General features: G+C 34.2%; 1 protein-coding gene across 1 annotated transcript in view; it reads right to left on the reverse strand.

Moving 5' to 3' along the window:
- LOC134543264 (protein unc-79 homolog) overlaps nucleotides 1-17,118 on the reverse strand; it is a 250,667-nt gene that overhangs the window by 140,137 nt on the left and 93,412 nt on the right. Inside the window, exons 24-27 of the mRNA XM_063388179.1 lie at nucleotides 16,454-16,567; nucleotides 9,844-9,995; nucleotides 4,310-4,431; nucleotides 68-296 (exon numbers count right to left, since the gene is read on the reverse strand). Coding sequence (XP_063244249.1) covers nucleotides 68-296; nucleotides 4,310-4,431; nucleotides 9,844-9,995; nucleotides 16,454-16,567 — 617 coding nt within the window. The remainder of the gene's footprint in view (nucleotides 1-67; nucleotides 297-4,309; nucleotides 4,432-9,843; nucleotides 9,996-16,453; nucleotides 16,568-17,118) is intronic.

Below are 17,118 nucleotides of genomic sequence, written 5' to 3' on the forward strand. Positions count from 1 at the left end.
TACACAATCGCTGCACCATATCGAAATGACCAGCAAGGCAACGAGCGGGAAGAGGAAGGTGCGTCACCTTGTACAGGAGCACCAGCACGGCCATGAGCCAGCAGCGGCGGGTGTGGGACTCGAGGTACCACAGGCTGTACACGGGTGCCTGCTGGTCCGGGGAGAAGCCCTGGTGCGGGCAGGGGCAGTACTGCAGCAGGATCAGACAAGTGGGCAGCAACATCTTCCCCATCAGGTGGTTCTGGTCCAGCAGCTGCGGCAGGTTTGCGACGAACACGTTGAACACCGGGGAGGTCCTGTATCAGAACAAGTCCTTGTACCATCCCTGCTAACCTAGGACAACCTATAAGCTATAACAAGGCAGCAAGAGAGAGAAAAAAAAATTAGGATTGCAATTACTTAACGATCATCAGGAACCATGAACAAGTAAATCTTTAAACAGTTTGGGAGGGTTACATAAACCCTATGATACATCAAGCATAGAAAAATGTACATCAGGAAACCAGTTAAAAAATCAAAAACTCATTAAGGATACTACATTAAGTAGTCACAAGGAAACTGTAATCTTATGTATGAGTGCTAACAAAGATAATAGCAAAAGCACATGAATTGGCCTTGACACGACACGAAATGTAGCAATTAGATACAAGCAAATAATATAATATGATTATAAGTGAGCCAATAGATAATATACATTGAATATAAGCTCTGAATATAAGCAATCTACAGAATGAATAGTTGCAGGGGGAGGCAAAATTAGCTAAGCAACTGCAAACTCATATCATAAAAAATACACACATACGAATGCAGTGAAATGCTGACATCCCTAAGAAAATTCAAAAGGGAATATACAGGATTAGGCATCCAAGGTGAACTCATAGGTGCATGGCAGCATGGTCGATCATGGGTAGCGGCACTCAAGTTAATAAACACATTTAAAAGGCAAGAAATAAAAATAATTTTAAGGTGGCAGCCATACTGAATTTCACTGGGAGAGGCAAAGACCAAAGTAGCAACGTGACATGCCAATGACCAATGCACACCGAGCGTACTCTCACCCACACTAACTAGCACAAATCCAAGAGAAAATAAATTGAGGGGAAGAAATTTGCTGCACTGGCTTAAATGAACTAAGTGGGAGTGTGACCTCGCACATGCCCCGAGCTGTCCAGGGCAAAAGGAGGGGGCACACCACACTGAGAACATATAAAGCAAGGAGGAGGGGAGGGAAGGAAAAGACAACATGATGCACCGCTGCTGGGCAAAGAGCCACCTTTGTGCCAGCACCGCTGCAGTTCGGCAATTAATTTTAATGCTTGGCGGAGGTTGGTGCAGCCAGCTAAGTATAATGTGAATTTGTAGAACTTCTTAAAAATAAAAAAATTGATTTTTTTTTTTGGCAAGTTCTTTTTTATAAATTTACAATATTACCATTTTGGACAACCAGGATATTTCCAATAATTTTATCTCATTTTTTTGGCCAGATTATCTTGAAATCTACCTAACTACCATTAAGAAATAGTGGGGTGGCACCCATGCAAAATATGGGACTACAGTGCACTGCCATTATCAAAATCATCATCCAGGTCCATTCTGCAAAGCTATGTTATTGCATATTCAGAGGTAGCACTACAATTATCTTACAGTACAATTTGCGTACAGCAACAGTGGCACTGAACACAACCTAAATCATAAGCCACAACTATTTATACAGGAATGAATGAATGAATTAGGGTTTGGTGTCTCATGGAGTGAAATGATGGGGTGGGGCAGTTGACGAACTGGGGAAGGGAGTGAAGACCTTGCCGGGTACCAAATCAGGATGGCCTTGGTGGGAAGCATTTGGCCTGGCTACTCGACACAGCGGTGGGTCTCCCCAATGATCTGGTTTTAACCTTGGTGCATCTGACCTGAAAGTTTTAACAAAAACAGCCAATAGCTGTTGGGTTTTCTAGGGCTACTACCATTTCCATCAATGTAACTTCTGCCTCTTTAATGGGGAAGCCCATTTCAATTTATCTTTTAAGGTATAACTGTGCTTGAGATAGGAAGTAACAGTGAAATACAGTAAAACTCGCTTAAGACGTTCCCGTGTAACACGTTTTCCCATTTATTAAGTTCAAAAAATTATTCCCTTGATCACTTCCATATATCCCTATGTTAATATTTCCCTTTCATAACGTTAGTCTTTATATATGCTTCCCGCATATAACGTTCAGCGTTTGTGGGAAAAAATAAAATATTGTTTATCTTTAATCTTTTGAACAATTTTTAAGGTTAATTTTAAACATTTACATATTTCCAAATGTTAAATACCGTATTGGTCCGAATATAAGGCGGCCATTTTTACATAAACGAGAGATGCAAAAATTGGAAGACGCCTTATTTTCGCACCCAAGACGTCAGCACCGCTAACATTAGTTCCACGCTGAAAGCTACAGTGGAAACATTGTTAAACAAAATTTTCACAATTTTTTATTAACTAAAACTTCGTTACCTCACACGGGGAAAACGATAAATCCACCCAATATTGCAGTAATTCACAATCGTTTAAAGTTGAAAATTAAAATATTTGTTCTTGAGTAATAATGTGAATGTTGAAGCATCTCAAAATGGCAACCTTTTATTACACATTCATATTTGTACTTTGTGTACAATTGCATGTTAACATTTACGGTAATTAAATTTTAGATTTTTAACAGAAATATTTGTACTAAAATATCACAGCTATTTTCAGAACGATTGTTTACGTTTACAAACATAAAATGTTAAGAACATTTCGGATGTAATGTTTAGAAATTCACGGCTGGCAACTGTCTTTCCACAATATTTCTTTGTTGTAAAACGAACATTGCTGAACGCGCACAAAGACGCCATTTTTGCAGGAATTTGGTACGTTGCTTCAAAAGCTATTTTAATAATTTCACAGTAATCCACGCTTTATTTATGTAAAAACCTTTCAAACAACATAATTATCATAGATTATTCTTTAAAATTCATAGGACAGACTCTCTGTCAGAGAGTAATATGGACAAATATTCGCGGTCAAGTCACCGAAGTTATTCATGGCTGTATGCTTCACCATGGCTGTATGCTTCACCATGGCAGCTAGCCACTTGTTTTGTTCCGGCAAGCTGCATTCTTTGTTTGCTTTGTTACGTTTAACACACTAATAAATAGTAATACGTAGCTTAAGTGAAACGGAAAGTTAAATGGGGTCCATACGTAAATGCAAAAAGGATTTATCAACACAAAACGTATGTCTAATGAATTTTCACATTAATTTCTACAAAAATTATTTTTACATTTGTTTGGCCTCCTGAAACTGCAGGTCGCCTTATATTCGGGCCAATACGGTAGTTAATTTGAACAGAACAAGACCGTCGAAAAACCTGCGCCGCACGCCACACGCTGTTGTATCTGTCCGCCGTTTCGAGAGACGAATGAGAAACGCGCACAATCGTCAAAACCTGCGCCGCACGCCACATGCTGTTTCTTGTGTGTATTTCGACGAATTATATGCCTGCGTTTGTTTGGATTGAGAGGCTGTTCCACCTGCAGAACATTTTCCCCATTCGTGTCTTAACTGACGAATGAGAAACGCCAACTACCTTCGAAACCTGTGCCGCACGCCGCACGACCAATCACCTGCTTACATTCTCAGGGACTAGAGGCTGTTCAATCAATACACCAATTTTCCAATTAAAGTTACGTGACGAAAACAAAGTAAACCATATACCGCCAGCTATTACATTCTTTGAATTATTTGCGTATATTTTTTAAAACAATTAATGTCAGTTATTGCTTTTTTTGCTAGTGTTTTAATAATACTAATTTTAATGTGCTTATTAAATTAAATACAGTTTTAATAATTCAATTTACTTAAAAAAAATATGTCATTAGTTATTCCGTTATTCCAGCATGCCAATGATAGTAAGTGTATTTTTGTGTGAATACAGCATATGTCATTTGAGTGAAATCGATTTTTACGTTGGAAATTACTTTTCCCTTTTAAGAAGTTTTCCCTGTTAAGAAGTTTTCCCTGTTAAGAAGTTTTAAGCATCCAGTCCCTTGAAAAACTTCTTAACAGGGTTTTACTGTATAAGTACCATCCAAAATCTTACTACCTCATTCCTATTTATTTTTTAATTACATTGAAGTTGCCAAATTTCCATAATTTGGTTCAGATGGTGGCTTACAGGAACTAGCAATTGTGTAGTATAGACTGTAACTGTAATACTGTAGTCCTGAGCTAGTTGAACCTAGGTATTTTTTTGTACACCAGCTGCTACTGTAACCTCGAGATTACCTCAACTTCTGGGGCGGCACGTGGAAGCCACGCTCATTCTGGTTGTACCCCAGCAGGAGGTAAAGGTGATGAAGAACTATGGCTTGAACTTTGGCTTGAGCTTTGTCATCACTTGGATACGCCTGCAAACATTCGTAAATTAGATAAAGATATGTGTTAGCTTCTAACCACAAAATTATTACATTATTTCCAAAACAGAATTTTTAAATCAACTATATATGGCAGAAAACCATAGTTGAACGACAATTCCAATTTAATTGTTGGACAAATTTGCATCTTAGATTTATGTGACATACAATGCGAAAAAAAAAAAAAAAATATTCCATTTGAAAACTTTTTCATAAAATTTAAATACTTCAAGTAAAATCACATTTAATAACAAAAAAAATTTATTTAAGTTTGTATGACAAAAATTGATTACCAAAAAAATAAAAAAATAAATAAAAAAATAAAATAAGCTGTATGTGTGCTGAATGTCATAGATATAAGATTGTTAGGTGAGAGTCCGTTTATAGATGCATATTTTTACAAGGAGCTTAAGCTATAATTCAGATACAATGTGTGAAGGACTTGAAGAAAGTCATGTTGCAAAAAATCATTGTAATGCATGAAATTTATTGTAAAAGCACACTGGCAACAGTTTCTTAAACCAAGAAAAACAATACAAAGTGGCAAGTCACTGTACATGGTGCACCTGTCCCAAATTTATTAAATATAGATAGGCCAATCAAATCCTTAAATACCATCAAATCCTTAGTATTCAAAGGATCTTTTATTCGAGGAAAAAGATTTGAAGAAATAAAGTAAATTGAAAAATTCCACCCTGATAACATCTGAAGATTACAAGGTTAATATTATTCTTCATACCAATACCGTATCCATTACCATTACCAAGATATTTTACTTTGAACATATGATAATATAAATAAAATTACAATATGCATTGATTCTGGAAACTTAGATCATTAATAAAACATTTAAAGGGTTAAATAATTCAACACCATAGTTAATATTTTTAATTTCTTGTACATTATTTAATTTTGTGTCCTTGAGGTCTAATATCGGATTCTAAGGGTATATCGAGGTAATCTTTGGTAATTGAATTCGAGGTTCGGATTTGAGAAAATTGGGATCTGACCCATCACTATTTAAAATAAATAGAACATGGCAAGGAGGAAAAGTCTTTACATGTTCTCTCTCCTTACTCCATCTGCCAGAGTTTCTGCATGATGTCTCATCCCCACTGTAACGCTCGAGAGCATCAGGACGTTGGGCACAATCATTGTGTACTGGACATTGCAGAGGATGGAGACATATTGTTTGCAGCTGGGAACCTTTCAGCTCTATCACACGATTATTACAACAGTGGGGTCATACAGAAACACAACATAATTGAGAATTGTGGTTCCAAAAATAATTTAATTAATTCTTTATACATAATTTTAATTCCCTATCGAGACATGTCTCTGTTATGAGTATTGTATGTATAATGAAAACATCATGTATATCAATGTAAATATAATATTTATTTTATATATTTATATAAAATTCATTAAATCTATATTACTGAAGAAGTAAATATCTTGAAACGTTTTATCAATTTGTAACAATATGTAATGAACACAGTCTGTGTACAAAAAATTAATGTTGGATGCGGAAAGAAAAAATTTAATTAAATACCATTTCATGTCCTTAAGACGGTGCACTGAACAGACTAGCTTCTCATTGCTACTGGTCAGCAGAGCACTAGAAGGATGCTTCACAGCCTAGCAGAAGAAACTCATGCATTACGTTTAGCCACTTTACTGAAGATCACCACAGCAGATTAACTCCTGTCACCACTAACCTACTAAGTAGATAGATCCTTGCCATACACCTAACCTTGTGCTGTGTAGTGAGTCCGTACACATTATATTATCCTCTCATGATGGCACCTCAACACCTAACCACCAATTAATCCAATGTGCTCTTCACTGTCATTTCCCACCATGGGTCAAACATGAAGTGACGAGTTGCACAACTAAGTACTATAATAAATTTAAAAAATATATATATTAGTGAATAGAAAAACACTTGACATGACTCTTTTTAAGAGGCCGTGTCAGTAAATGTTTATTTCCAATATTCTGCTCTAGAAGTTCTCTCTTTTAACAGTGAGATTTAGTGGCTTTTTCAACCGAAGGAACTGTAGCCGCAGCGCGTGATAAAGCTACTATACCCTTATCACAGGATTAGTGGGAAGGTTGACAGCTCGAGTTTACTCGACGAAAAATGTATCTGGTTCCTCGACAATCTGAGAGGATGACAATCTGACCGGCGGCTCACTAGGAAATTGCAGATGCAGGGATTCAGAATCAAGAAACCTCACTTTAACAAATGTAGTATGAGTCGTATCTAAAACTAAAACTAAAAATTTTAATACTTTAAACGTATCGGAATACAATTAATCTTCAAACATGTAGTAATTATTCTTTATCTGGATGTAATAGTCCGTGAAAAATAATGTTAGTTGACATTAAAAAGTATACGAAATTCATCATGTAACGTTTTAAAAGGATAATAACATAAATGCATATGCTTAGATATTGCATATGCATCACACACAATCTAAATACAATCTCACTTAAGTCAGACTACCTAATTTTTTACAATGCACCATCATACAGTTTAACAGAGGTAGGTGAACCTCTTATCGACGTTGTTTCAAAGAATTTAAATTTACAAATATTACTATTTATCTTAATACGATATGTAGCCTACCTTTATGAATACGAACATACTAAAACACTAACAAAACTTAATTTTATACATTGCTGTAGCATATTAGAAGACGAAATAACTCACAAGACTAACATTAAGAGGGCTGCATTACAAATTTACTTTACAGAGAAGAAAATATCCTTTCAGGATATTTCATTACCTCATTGATTACATAATACTGCCGTTGATGTGATCGTAGATATAAAGTATTTAAAAAATATATTCCATTATGTTTATGTAAATATTTTGAAAACGTTATTGCTTAAAGATGCTCATTATTTAAATAATAACGAATCTTTTACTTTTATGTACTGAACAAACAAAATACTTATAAGTTAATAAGAATAAGCTTAGTTGAGTAACATCTTCAATTTGTATTGAATTCAATGTACATATCGAAAATCATGTACAATGAATGCAACAGATTGAATTCAATAAATATTTGATCTTGTGAAACGGCCATAATATTGATGTAGATTAGGGACCGGAAAAATTCGCGGTTTCGACGGCCTTCAGGATAGACTGCACATTCCCCTGTACACTCGGGCAAATAACGGCAGTTCATTTGCTGCTGACTTGTTAGTCGTCTCAGCTTGTTTGTCTGTGATTCGATCCTTCTTTGGTTGGTGTTTTATAATTGGTTGAGATTCGTCCAGATGAACAGTAAGCCAATAGCAAAATCATCTAAAAGGTATATGTATTTGACTTCTAGCCTATCGCCGAATGAATCCGCGAATTTTTCCGGTCTCTATTAATTATAGATGCTCACATGCATCGTGAGAGTCCGTATAAAGCCTATTACAATTCTATAAGTATACATTAAAATGCTTTTAAAATATACATGTGTAATATAATTAAAACTTGTTTAAGTAAGATCATCACAAAAAAAATGAAAATCCTTCAACAGTAAGTGATGTTTTATAAGATTTTAACAAAACACATCTTACAATAAGAGAATACTAATCATACCACATAATTCAACACAAAATATACATTCCAGTAGGCGCTACGTAAAAACAACTTCTATTTTTATGCTGATTACTCTGCATTGTTTTATATATATATCATTATTTCTAACTTTTAATATTCTCTACACATTAACTGAAATTACTTATTTACAGAGTCTTAGCTAATGTTGGTCTGTACCACATACAGTTCGTACGATATCTCTACGCAAAACACATACAGTTCATTATTAGTAATATCAATTATATTTCATGAACATAATGAAATTAGTATAGGCCCTAGGTTGTTCACTGTTAATTGAGTACTTCTGAAGTATTTTCATTGTGAGTTAACATACATACCAAATGCCATTCTTCCAGTAAAGTTACAAAGAAGACAACAAGATAATATAAATATGTATGTAGTACCATATTTTAAACTCCTATTAAATGAATAATAACTCAATCTCTATTCTGGACTATTAAGTAATAATTTTTATTACTGTTATTTATAACTTAAATAAAATGACAACTAACAAATTAGTAAAAAATAGAATTACGTGCGATATAGTGTGACATGTGTACTTGGACGGCAAACGAATATAATAAAATGTCTATGACAATGTTAACTTTACTCATTATTATGGAAAGAAACAAAATGGGCAGATAAGCATATTCTACGCTGACATTTAAAAATGCTCAATTCAAAATGAACGTTCCCTAGCAAGAAAATTTATTTTATATCACCACAAAAAATCAAACTGCGGCGTCATTTTCCCGATGACAAACAAAAAAGTTGTATGGTCGCGAATAATACATTCGTATAGCGTCACATCAGCGGAATATTCCCTTGGCATAAATGTGTGAAGTCTGTGGCACTTATGGAGAAGTAAACCTTCGCTCGAACACAAAAACAAATGAACGAACAGCTTTTTTTTTTTTTGATAAGATGTGCAATCGGAGACCCCTGGGGTGGTTGAAGAGTGTCAGGTCCGTCGCCAGACCAGATAGTAAAAGCTCAGGGGCTGAGGATAGAAAAGGCATATCTCCAAATTATTAAGTATAAATGTTGTCATGTAATTGTTAAAGACTTGATTACACCCAGGTTTATAAACCCATCATGATCATGAAGACACTGATCGGAAGGTAATGTGCAATACATTTCAATGGCGTTTTCAGTTTTTGCTAAATAATTATAAATATAAGCAAAATTTCAATGTATCTGGACAAATCAAAATATTGATAATATTATTTTCATCACAGAAATAATATATGATATGATAACTAAATTTGAAAAAAGCGGTTATGTTAAATGTATTGTATACTTTCAGTAGGCAAAATTTCCGGCCCCTACCTCTTATAGACTTTGAGAAAAACTGCCTTTTAAAATAACATTGATATAGATAGGAGCGCAAATTTGTGACACGGCCTCTTAAATGATGATCTTAACTCAATTCTTCTCATGTCATTAATATTATTTAAGAGTAAAATTCAACAACAATTTATATCAGAAAATTATTTGTCATTACTGCTAAAAGAAATCCAGAACCAATAGTATTGTAAAGTATTAGAGTCCACAATTAATTAACCCCTTTATGTTTGATCTGTAATATTTACACCAGTAACTAATTTATTAGATGCATGCTAAGCAAAAAAAAATATTGAGGAAATAAATTACCCGCCATGCATTAAACACTTCCACCCCAAAAGAAAATATTTCTGTACAACCGACAAGAAGCTTCAATGAGCTCTAATAAAATCACAGAAATCAAAACAAAGATAACGACAAGCATAACAACAGGAAACATGCATCTGTTATAGATCACATACCTGATCTGATCTCGACAAGAACTGAATAAAAAGAAACACCAGCAGATGCATTGTCTCGCGGTCTGATTCTTCAAGTTCGATGACACGGTGCAGGAAGCCAACCATGTTGCTGTCTTCTCCAGAGTTGATGTTGAGAGAGTGAATGTGACCATCTGTACGCAAAACACATACACAAAAGGGAATGTGATTATTCTTTTCACTACAAATACACACAGTCCAAAAGTGGCAATACACAAAATAGTTACAAGATTTCCATGTTCTGCAATCAGTGAATTTTTTTTTATTTAATGCCCATCAACAGTGGGGTCATTAGGGACAAAAGCACACAAGCATACCCAAGAGATATATAGAGAAAGGCATTGACTATGGCATGCTAGAAACCTTCCCCGCATTTGACACAAATAATTTGGGAAAATCATTAAAAACCAAAATCAAAACAGCAGAACTGGGATTGGAACCCTAGTCCTCTGGAATGTAATTCCAGTGCCCCACCTTGCTTCATAGCCAATGCATTATCTAAGCAATAAGCTGGATAAGTTATACAATATCATGTTATGATAACCTGTCTGTTTAATGATTAAAACTTGCTCATTTTCATATGTAATCACTACAAAAGTAAGTAGATATGAAAACCTAACTACACGCCCTGTCACTGGTGAAAGAAGTTCCAAAGAAAAAGCCCCAATAAATAACAACTAACCTCAGAAGGTACTGGTTGCACTCTGTGGTGAATGAATGAATCATGGGGTTAACGTCTAATCAAGGTCGTTATAAATGATGAGGGGTGATGACATTATAATGGAACATTAATGGAATGAATTGATGCAGGAGATAGGAGAACCCAGAAAAAAAAACCATCAGCTCACAGTAGTATTCATCACATTTCCCACTTGCTAAAAACTGGGTTTTATTTCATTGTGAATTGAAGCCATACTACCTTGGATGGTTATGTAATGAGTATTTAATGAGATAAAAATTAAAAATATTCAATTTAATTAATGAAAATCTCAAACTCACTACTTTTAGCATATGAATGACACAGTAATAATGCTTTACAGCTGGGCTACATTCACAACAGCATGCACACAGCACACAAGCAAGGAAGTTGAATGTACACAATCAGATAGCAGCTGCTACATTGGAATATATGTAGCACACCCACACAGGAAAACAGCACGTGCAGGGCGCACAGACAGTTGTCAAACTTTAAACTTTTCTCTGTGCTGTGTGCCAATTTCTGTTCGTGGCAAACCAATATACACTAAGGCAGTGGCATAGAGAAGCTAACGATTGCTTTGATATATGCATTTTAAAAGGTAACATGTGAAACTAATTTATGGTATATATTTTTTGCAAGACAATGCTTTGTAGTTACTCAATAAAAAAAATAAAAAAATGGATATATTCAGGTAAAGAACTGCTTCACACAATAATGGCTGTAAAAATTCAAATGTCTGAAACTGAAAATTATGACAGGAGGAAAAAATACAATAGTTGTAATGTTTCAAACGGTTGTGTTGTGCACCAATGTAGCTTTGAATTATGTGCTGTGTGTGTGCAGTTGAGCTATTTTAATGCTGTTTGCGTGCTCTCATGAATGTAGTCTAGGCCACATACCACTCTCTGAGCTGTATATTTTCTGGTTTCCAAAGGCAAAACAAAATTAACTCTTAAGTCAGTGATATAAGCATGCTGAATGTTTACAACAGAAATAATGAAAACAAAGACACTCCAACGTTGACTACATAAAAAAACTTAATGCTCAACCTCATATGCCAAGTTGATTTTTTGGTTTTATTGTCATTACTTTTCTTTAAGAGACATTTCTACAATATTAACTTGATACCTCCTTTGCATCTGTTGTTCTGCTAAAAATATTTTCAACAGATATTCACTTAGTGTAATATCATGTGTGCAAAAAAGCATTGCAAGTCTTTGTAATTATCATCATTTGCATTACTTTTTACACCCATGACATTACACTAAGAGCATATGTGTTGAAAATAATTATGCTAGAACAACAAATGCAAGGAAGGTATCAAATTAAAATTTTATAAACAACTCTAAAAATGTTATGTCGAAAAATCAAAATATATAACTTGGTGTATGAGATTCTACTTTTAATTTCCATTAATCATTTTATTGCATTTCGAAGCAATGATTATGAACAAACAGCAAACACCATTAGTAATATATTTTCAAGTACTTTTCAAGTTTATGGATGGTTTGGCAGCTATAAAAATAAATATTGTCAATATTTACTAATTAACATTAATAATTATTCAAGCCCAATCCAATGAACTATGCACATTTAGCAAAGCTATTTCTAATTTCCAAGCAAAAATACAAACTTCTACTGTAATGCTTCTCTAGTAAGGTTCTATTATATCAGCCACTAAAGTTTGCATATGCGTATCTCTGTCTTATACACAATCATTTCAAGCAAGCACTTTAAGAATCATATGCGTCTTAACAACTGTAAGTACTGCTAGCATGTGAGTTTCAAGCAGTACAATTTATTTAAATAAAAACTGCTGTATATCTTATTTAATGTGGTATGCACTTACAAAAGAATCCTTGCTTAAGGGGCCCGCCTATTTAGGGGTGTATTTGTGTTTGTAAGGCAGGATGGTAAGTGCAAATCTGGCGCATTATCGCCTATAAGCGCAAGGCTGTGAACTGGCATGCAGTCTTCTTGTCGTTCATAGCACATAAGGCACAGAGTGGTAACTATATCATTATGTCAGAGAAATTATGATAAAGGTGTAATTAAAGTTCCTTGAGTGCTTATAAGAATATCTATCAAGTGTTTCATGATTAAATTTTTTCTAAATATATAGTTTAAAAACAAAATTTGAAAACAGAACTATATATCCGCTCACTCAGATATTGTCAGTAGTTTTCAAATAGTGTGGTTTTCAAATTGCACACCGTAAGTGTGCCCAGGTAGGCGGGGCCCTTAAATAATTGTCTCCATCACACAATGGTGCAGTCTACAAGAGAAAGTGGTTTTTGTCTACTATTGCTTAGTGCTAGTTGGTCGACAATTTTTTTTTGGCACATAGTACTAACACGTAAAAACAATTGTAGGTTAAGCTATCTGCGAGGTTGCACAGTGACAGCTCAAAACACTTGCATGAACACTACATAAGTCAATTTCAGAAAGGTTATGTGTATTTACAGAAACTATACACATGTATAGCAATGCACTTCAAAGAAAAGCAGCACATTCTACTCTCAATTGTCTACACATATTACTTAAAATATTACCTACTCAACCTTTAGCCTCCATTCTTCTTTAGGATTTGCCACATTATCTGTCTACCTCTCCATACTATCAATAACAAAAAATAATTACCTCTGCAAAAAAAAATACATAATTTAAAAAAAATTCTACAATTAAAGTATGAAAAAAATTAAATTTATGTTCTTCTTATATAATTTGGTAAATGTGTGATGAAGAGGTATTCTTCTTAGTTTTCATCCAAAATGGCATAATGAAATTTAAGATCATTAAAAGGAATGAAAACTACATCTTAAAGCATTCCTATACAGGATGAATCTAAATTTGACTGAATAACTTTGACTGTAGGTTCATCATGAAAAAAGTAAATTGAAAACATATATAAAATACTTAATTTGTAAGTGCTATCTGCCTTTGAAGTTGAAGATAAAAATCTGGTAAGTAATAATTGAAAGTAATAGAGTAATTATTCACACTAGAACCTGTGGAAAATGTTTAATTAAACAAAGTTCTACAATCAATGCAAATCTTACTGTCACAAAAATATTAAAAATATTTGATTGAAATAATTGGTGGTAACATCATTTAACAAAAATTTTATGGTGACTAAGTCAATTTGTTGTCAACTGAATCAGAATACGGACGATGAAGAAAGCAGATAATTAGATACACACAAAACCAAATTCCTGTCAAGACTATGTATGGCCTTACGGGTCATGTTATCACTCAATTAAATGTGTAGAATGTGTAGAGAAGGATAAAAGAATGACATGTGCTTTCTAATTTATTAGCCAACATAGTATTTGAAAAGTAACAATAAATACTTTTGAAAATAAGCATTGGTAATCATTGAATTAAAAATTAAATCCTAAAATATAGAAATATCTGACAAATATCACACCTAGTTCAGTAAATGAAAACTCTAAACAAATAAATATAATTTACAAATAAGTATGATTTAACAACTCAATGAACATATTGAACAAATGAAAATGCCATCAAAATGAAATAAAATACGAAAAAAACTAAAACAAACCTCCACATTTATAACATTGGTTCATGCCAGCAACCTCACGCAGTACCGCATCTTTGAGGGTGTCAATTATTCACAGCGTCCTCTTGCATACAGCCCTCAGTTAACTGCACTGAAATAAATCAGAAGGCTACAAAACTAATGATCTAAATTTATTGATCACATAAAGCTTTTAATTTCTTCATACTTGTATAGATGTATGTACCTGTGTACTATACTGTCAAAAGAAATAAATCTATCTTTACATTTTTTATATGTTAACAACATTTAATTTTATGTCTTAAATGAAAAACTGATAAAAAAATTAGGACCAAAAATTATCCACATGACAGGGCATTCCAAAACCTATATTTTTCCAATTGTTAAGTTTGTGTGAATTTTGACTGAGTTTTTACTTCCATTCACATGTGAATAGCAACCAAGCTTCACTGAAAATAATAATCCTATCATGTTACCAAAAGTAATTTTGGAATCTTACACAATGCCATACATGTTTCTTAATATTATATGTAACCAATATAACTGCAACACACAGATAATGGGGCAAAATGATTTTTTGGACACTCTTCAACATATGGAATAATTAATGCCAGTTTCTTTCTTAGTTTTTGTAAGTGCTTTATTAGATGTGCCAGTCATTGATCTTATGCATTCTTCATCTTCTAGCTTCATTCATAATACAACTGTAACTAATTTTTCACCAATTTGTTAGCGTGAGCACAGGACTTTGTTTAAACACTTCTTTTACTATAGTTATCCTGAAATGACTATTGGCATAGTTTAAACTAACCTGTTCACCAGTATTCAGATACACACTGCCAACAAATTAAAATGCATTTATAGTAGGTACATTTTATCAGTCAGCTTTTTGTCGAACACTTTACTGAAGCTCAATAATAAAAGTTCAATCTACTTTCTTCAGCAGTGTAATGTTTTTGGTATGCTAGAGGTACACTTCTTCGATTCCAATAAATTATACAAAATAACTGCATTTACTACGGAATTTATATCATAATATTGTAAAAATCCCAATAAAATAATATTAAAATGCAATAAAACTACTAAGTAATGGATTTCAAAAGTATGTAATGCATATAAATAAAACTGATGGACCGAATTACATCATTAAATAGCATGTAATCACAAGAGTAGTTTTATTAATGAATGAGTTAAATAAAATATTCCTGCATGGAATTGGTTAATTTCATTAATTCCATTGGAATAAAAACATTCAGAATTCATCAGTTCAATTGCTTAATAACAGAATTTAGTTCATACTTTCCTAGCAAAACAGTGAAATATTAATTACAATAATTTTAAATGGTGTATTCAGCATATTACTCAATACCGTCAACAATTTTTTAGTTTAATCAGTTAGATTTAAAATACGATGGATCCTTCTGTTATAAATTAAAATTTTTGCTGCCTAGTTCTTAAATGCACAAACCTCTACACTACAGACCACAGCATGTTTTGGGGAAAGTGAATACCTACAGTGGAACCTCACTGATACGAATACAGGACATTACGAAAGGCTCAAGGTAACAAGTGCTTTGAAATGCACCATCAGTTTCACTGTACATTTATACTGTAGTCATAACAGCTTTTCTGGTGCCACTTTTCTCAGAAAGAGTGATTTCCACTGCCTCTCGAAGCAGCAACACAAAAGCCATCATTCTCAAAGCAAAGTAGAAAGAAGAATGTTGCTATATACTGAAGGAGCTAAGAATAATTGATGGTGTGGGAAGGGGAGAGAGAAGTGGAAAAGAAGTGGGAGGGATCCTGAGAGGAACAACATTCTCTTACCACAGAAAACAATACTGATCAAAACTGGAACAAGTGACACAGTTTAGGCATAAAGTGTGTAGTTTTTTTATTTTTAAACCAAGTAGTTCCCATCAGGTCTGAACACCTGCAATTTGGACTGAAGAAAACAGGGGCACAACAGGTTCTGAGATTTTTCCAATAAAATTAAATTTTGTTCATAAATGCATTTGCAACAATGTTTTTTTCTGCAATGAACCATTTTCGAAACATAACATAAGAGATTTTTGGAAAGTGTGGTACTATCAACTTGGAACTTAAATAATGTTTTTTTTTGTTATTTTTTGGCTGTGGCCAGTGCTCGTAGATAAGACAAAATCTTCTGTCACCGTCAGTTGTGGTAGTTGCGAGGTTCCACTGTATAGATAAATGAACCACGATAGTGAGGCTAAACGATGTGACGCCAGCCTTCAAATACTTCGACTATAATCAACACTTGACGGTGACAACTTGAAGCATGCAAACACAGCAAACAAAGCAAGCAACTAGGACTACCATCTAAACGCTACCTGGCATACTGTTACTTGAAGGAATTGTGCCAAGCAACTGACCCAGGCCAAACCGCGAGCTCTTCCTCTTCAGGATGGGAGCAGAATACTGCCGGTTATATACTTTCTCCTTCTCTGAAACCACAACAGATTACCAAGAACACGCAACTGACATAGTTTGCCTGAAACTCACCTTTCTTGCGCGCACACAATTGTGTGCTTTGTGCTTTGGACTGTAGGTCTCAAATACAACTGAAAACCCCAATACAGCACATAGTGCCACATTCTGCGTAAGAAGAAACGATAATATAGCACTGGAATCAGTTACAACCAACCAACACAAAGTTTGGCAGTAAATCAGCCCTGTGTCAATGAGGATAATTATTTACTATGGTAGCTCCATCTGTTCTGCTGCTATACTGCTAGCCAAGCAGGGCCTTACTCTAAGTCTTGCAGGTACTGGAGAACGTACAGAAACAGGCAAACTAACATTCATCCTCCCTTAATTAATGCCTTAAATGTAGTGCAGCACACACTCCATTCATAGTCTTCTCAGAATGGCAATAGGAAAATCATGAAGTGGATTTGCTCCAGGTCAGGAAATGAGCTTCCTGACTACTTGATGCTCCACCTTCTAGTTGTATGTTGTGCTCAAAACAGTTATCATTACATGTATAAATACTTAG

Source organism: Bacillus rossius, chromosome 1, assembly GCF_032445375.1.
Source record: "Bacillus rossius redtenbacheri isolate Brsri chromosome 1, Brsri_v3, whole genome shotgun sequence".
NCBI lineage: Eukaryota > Metazoa > Arthropoda > Insecta > Phasmatodea > Bacillidae > Bacillus > Bacillus rossius.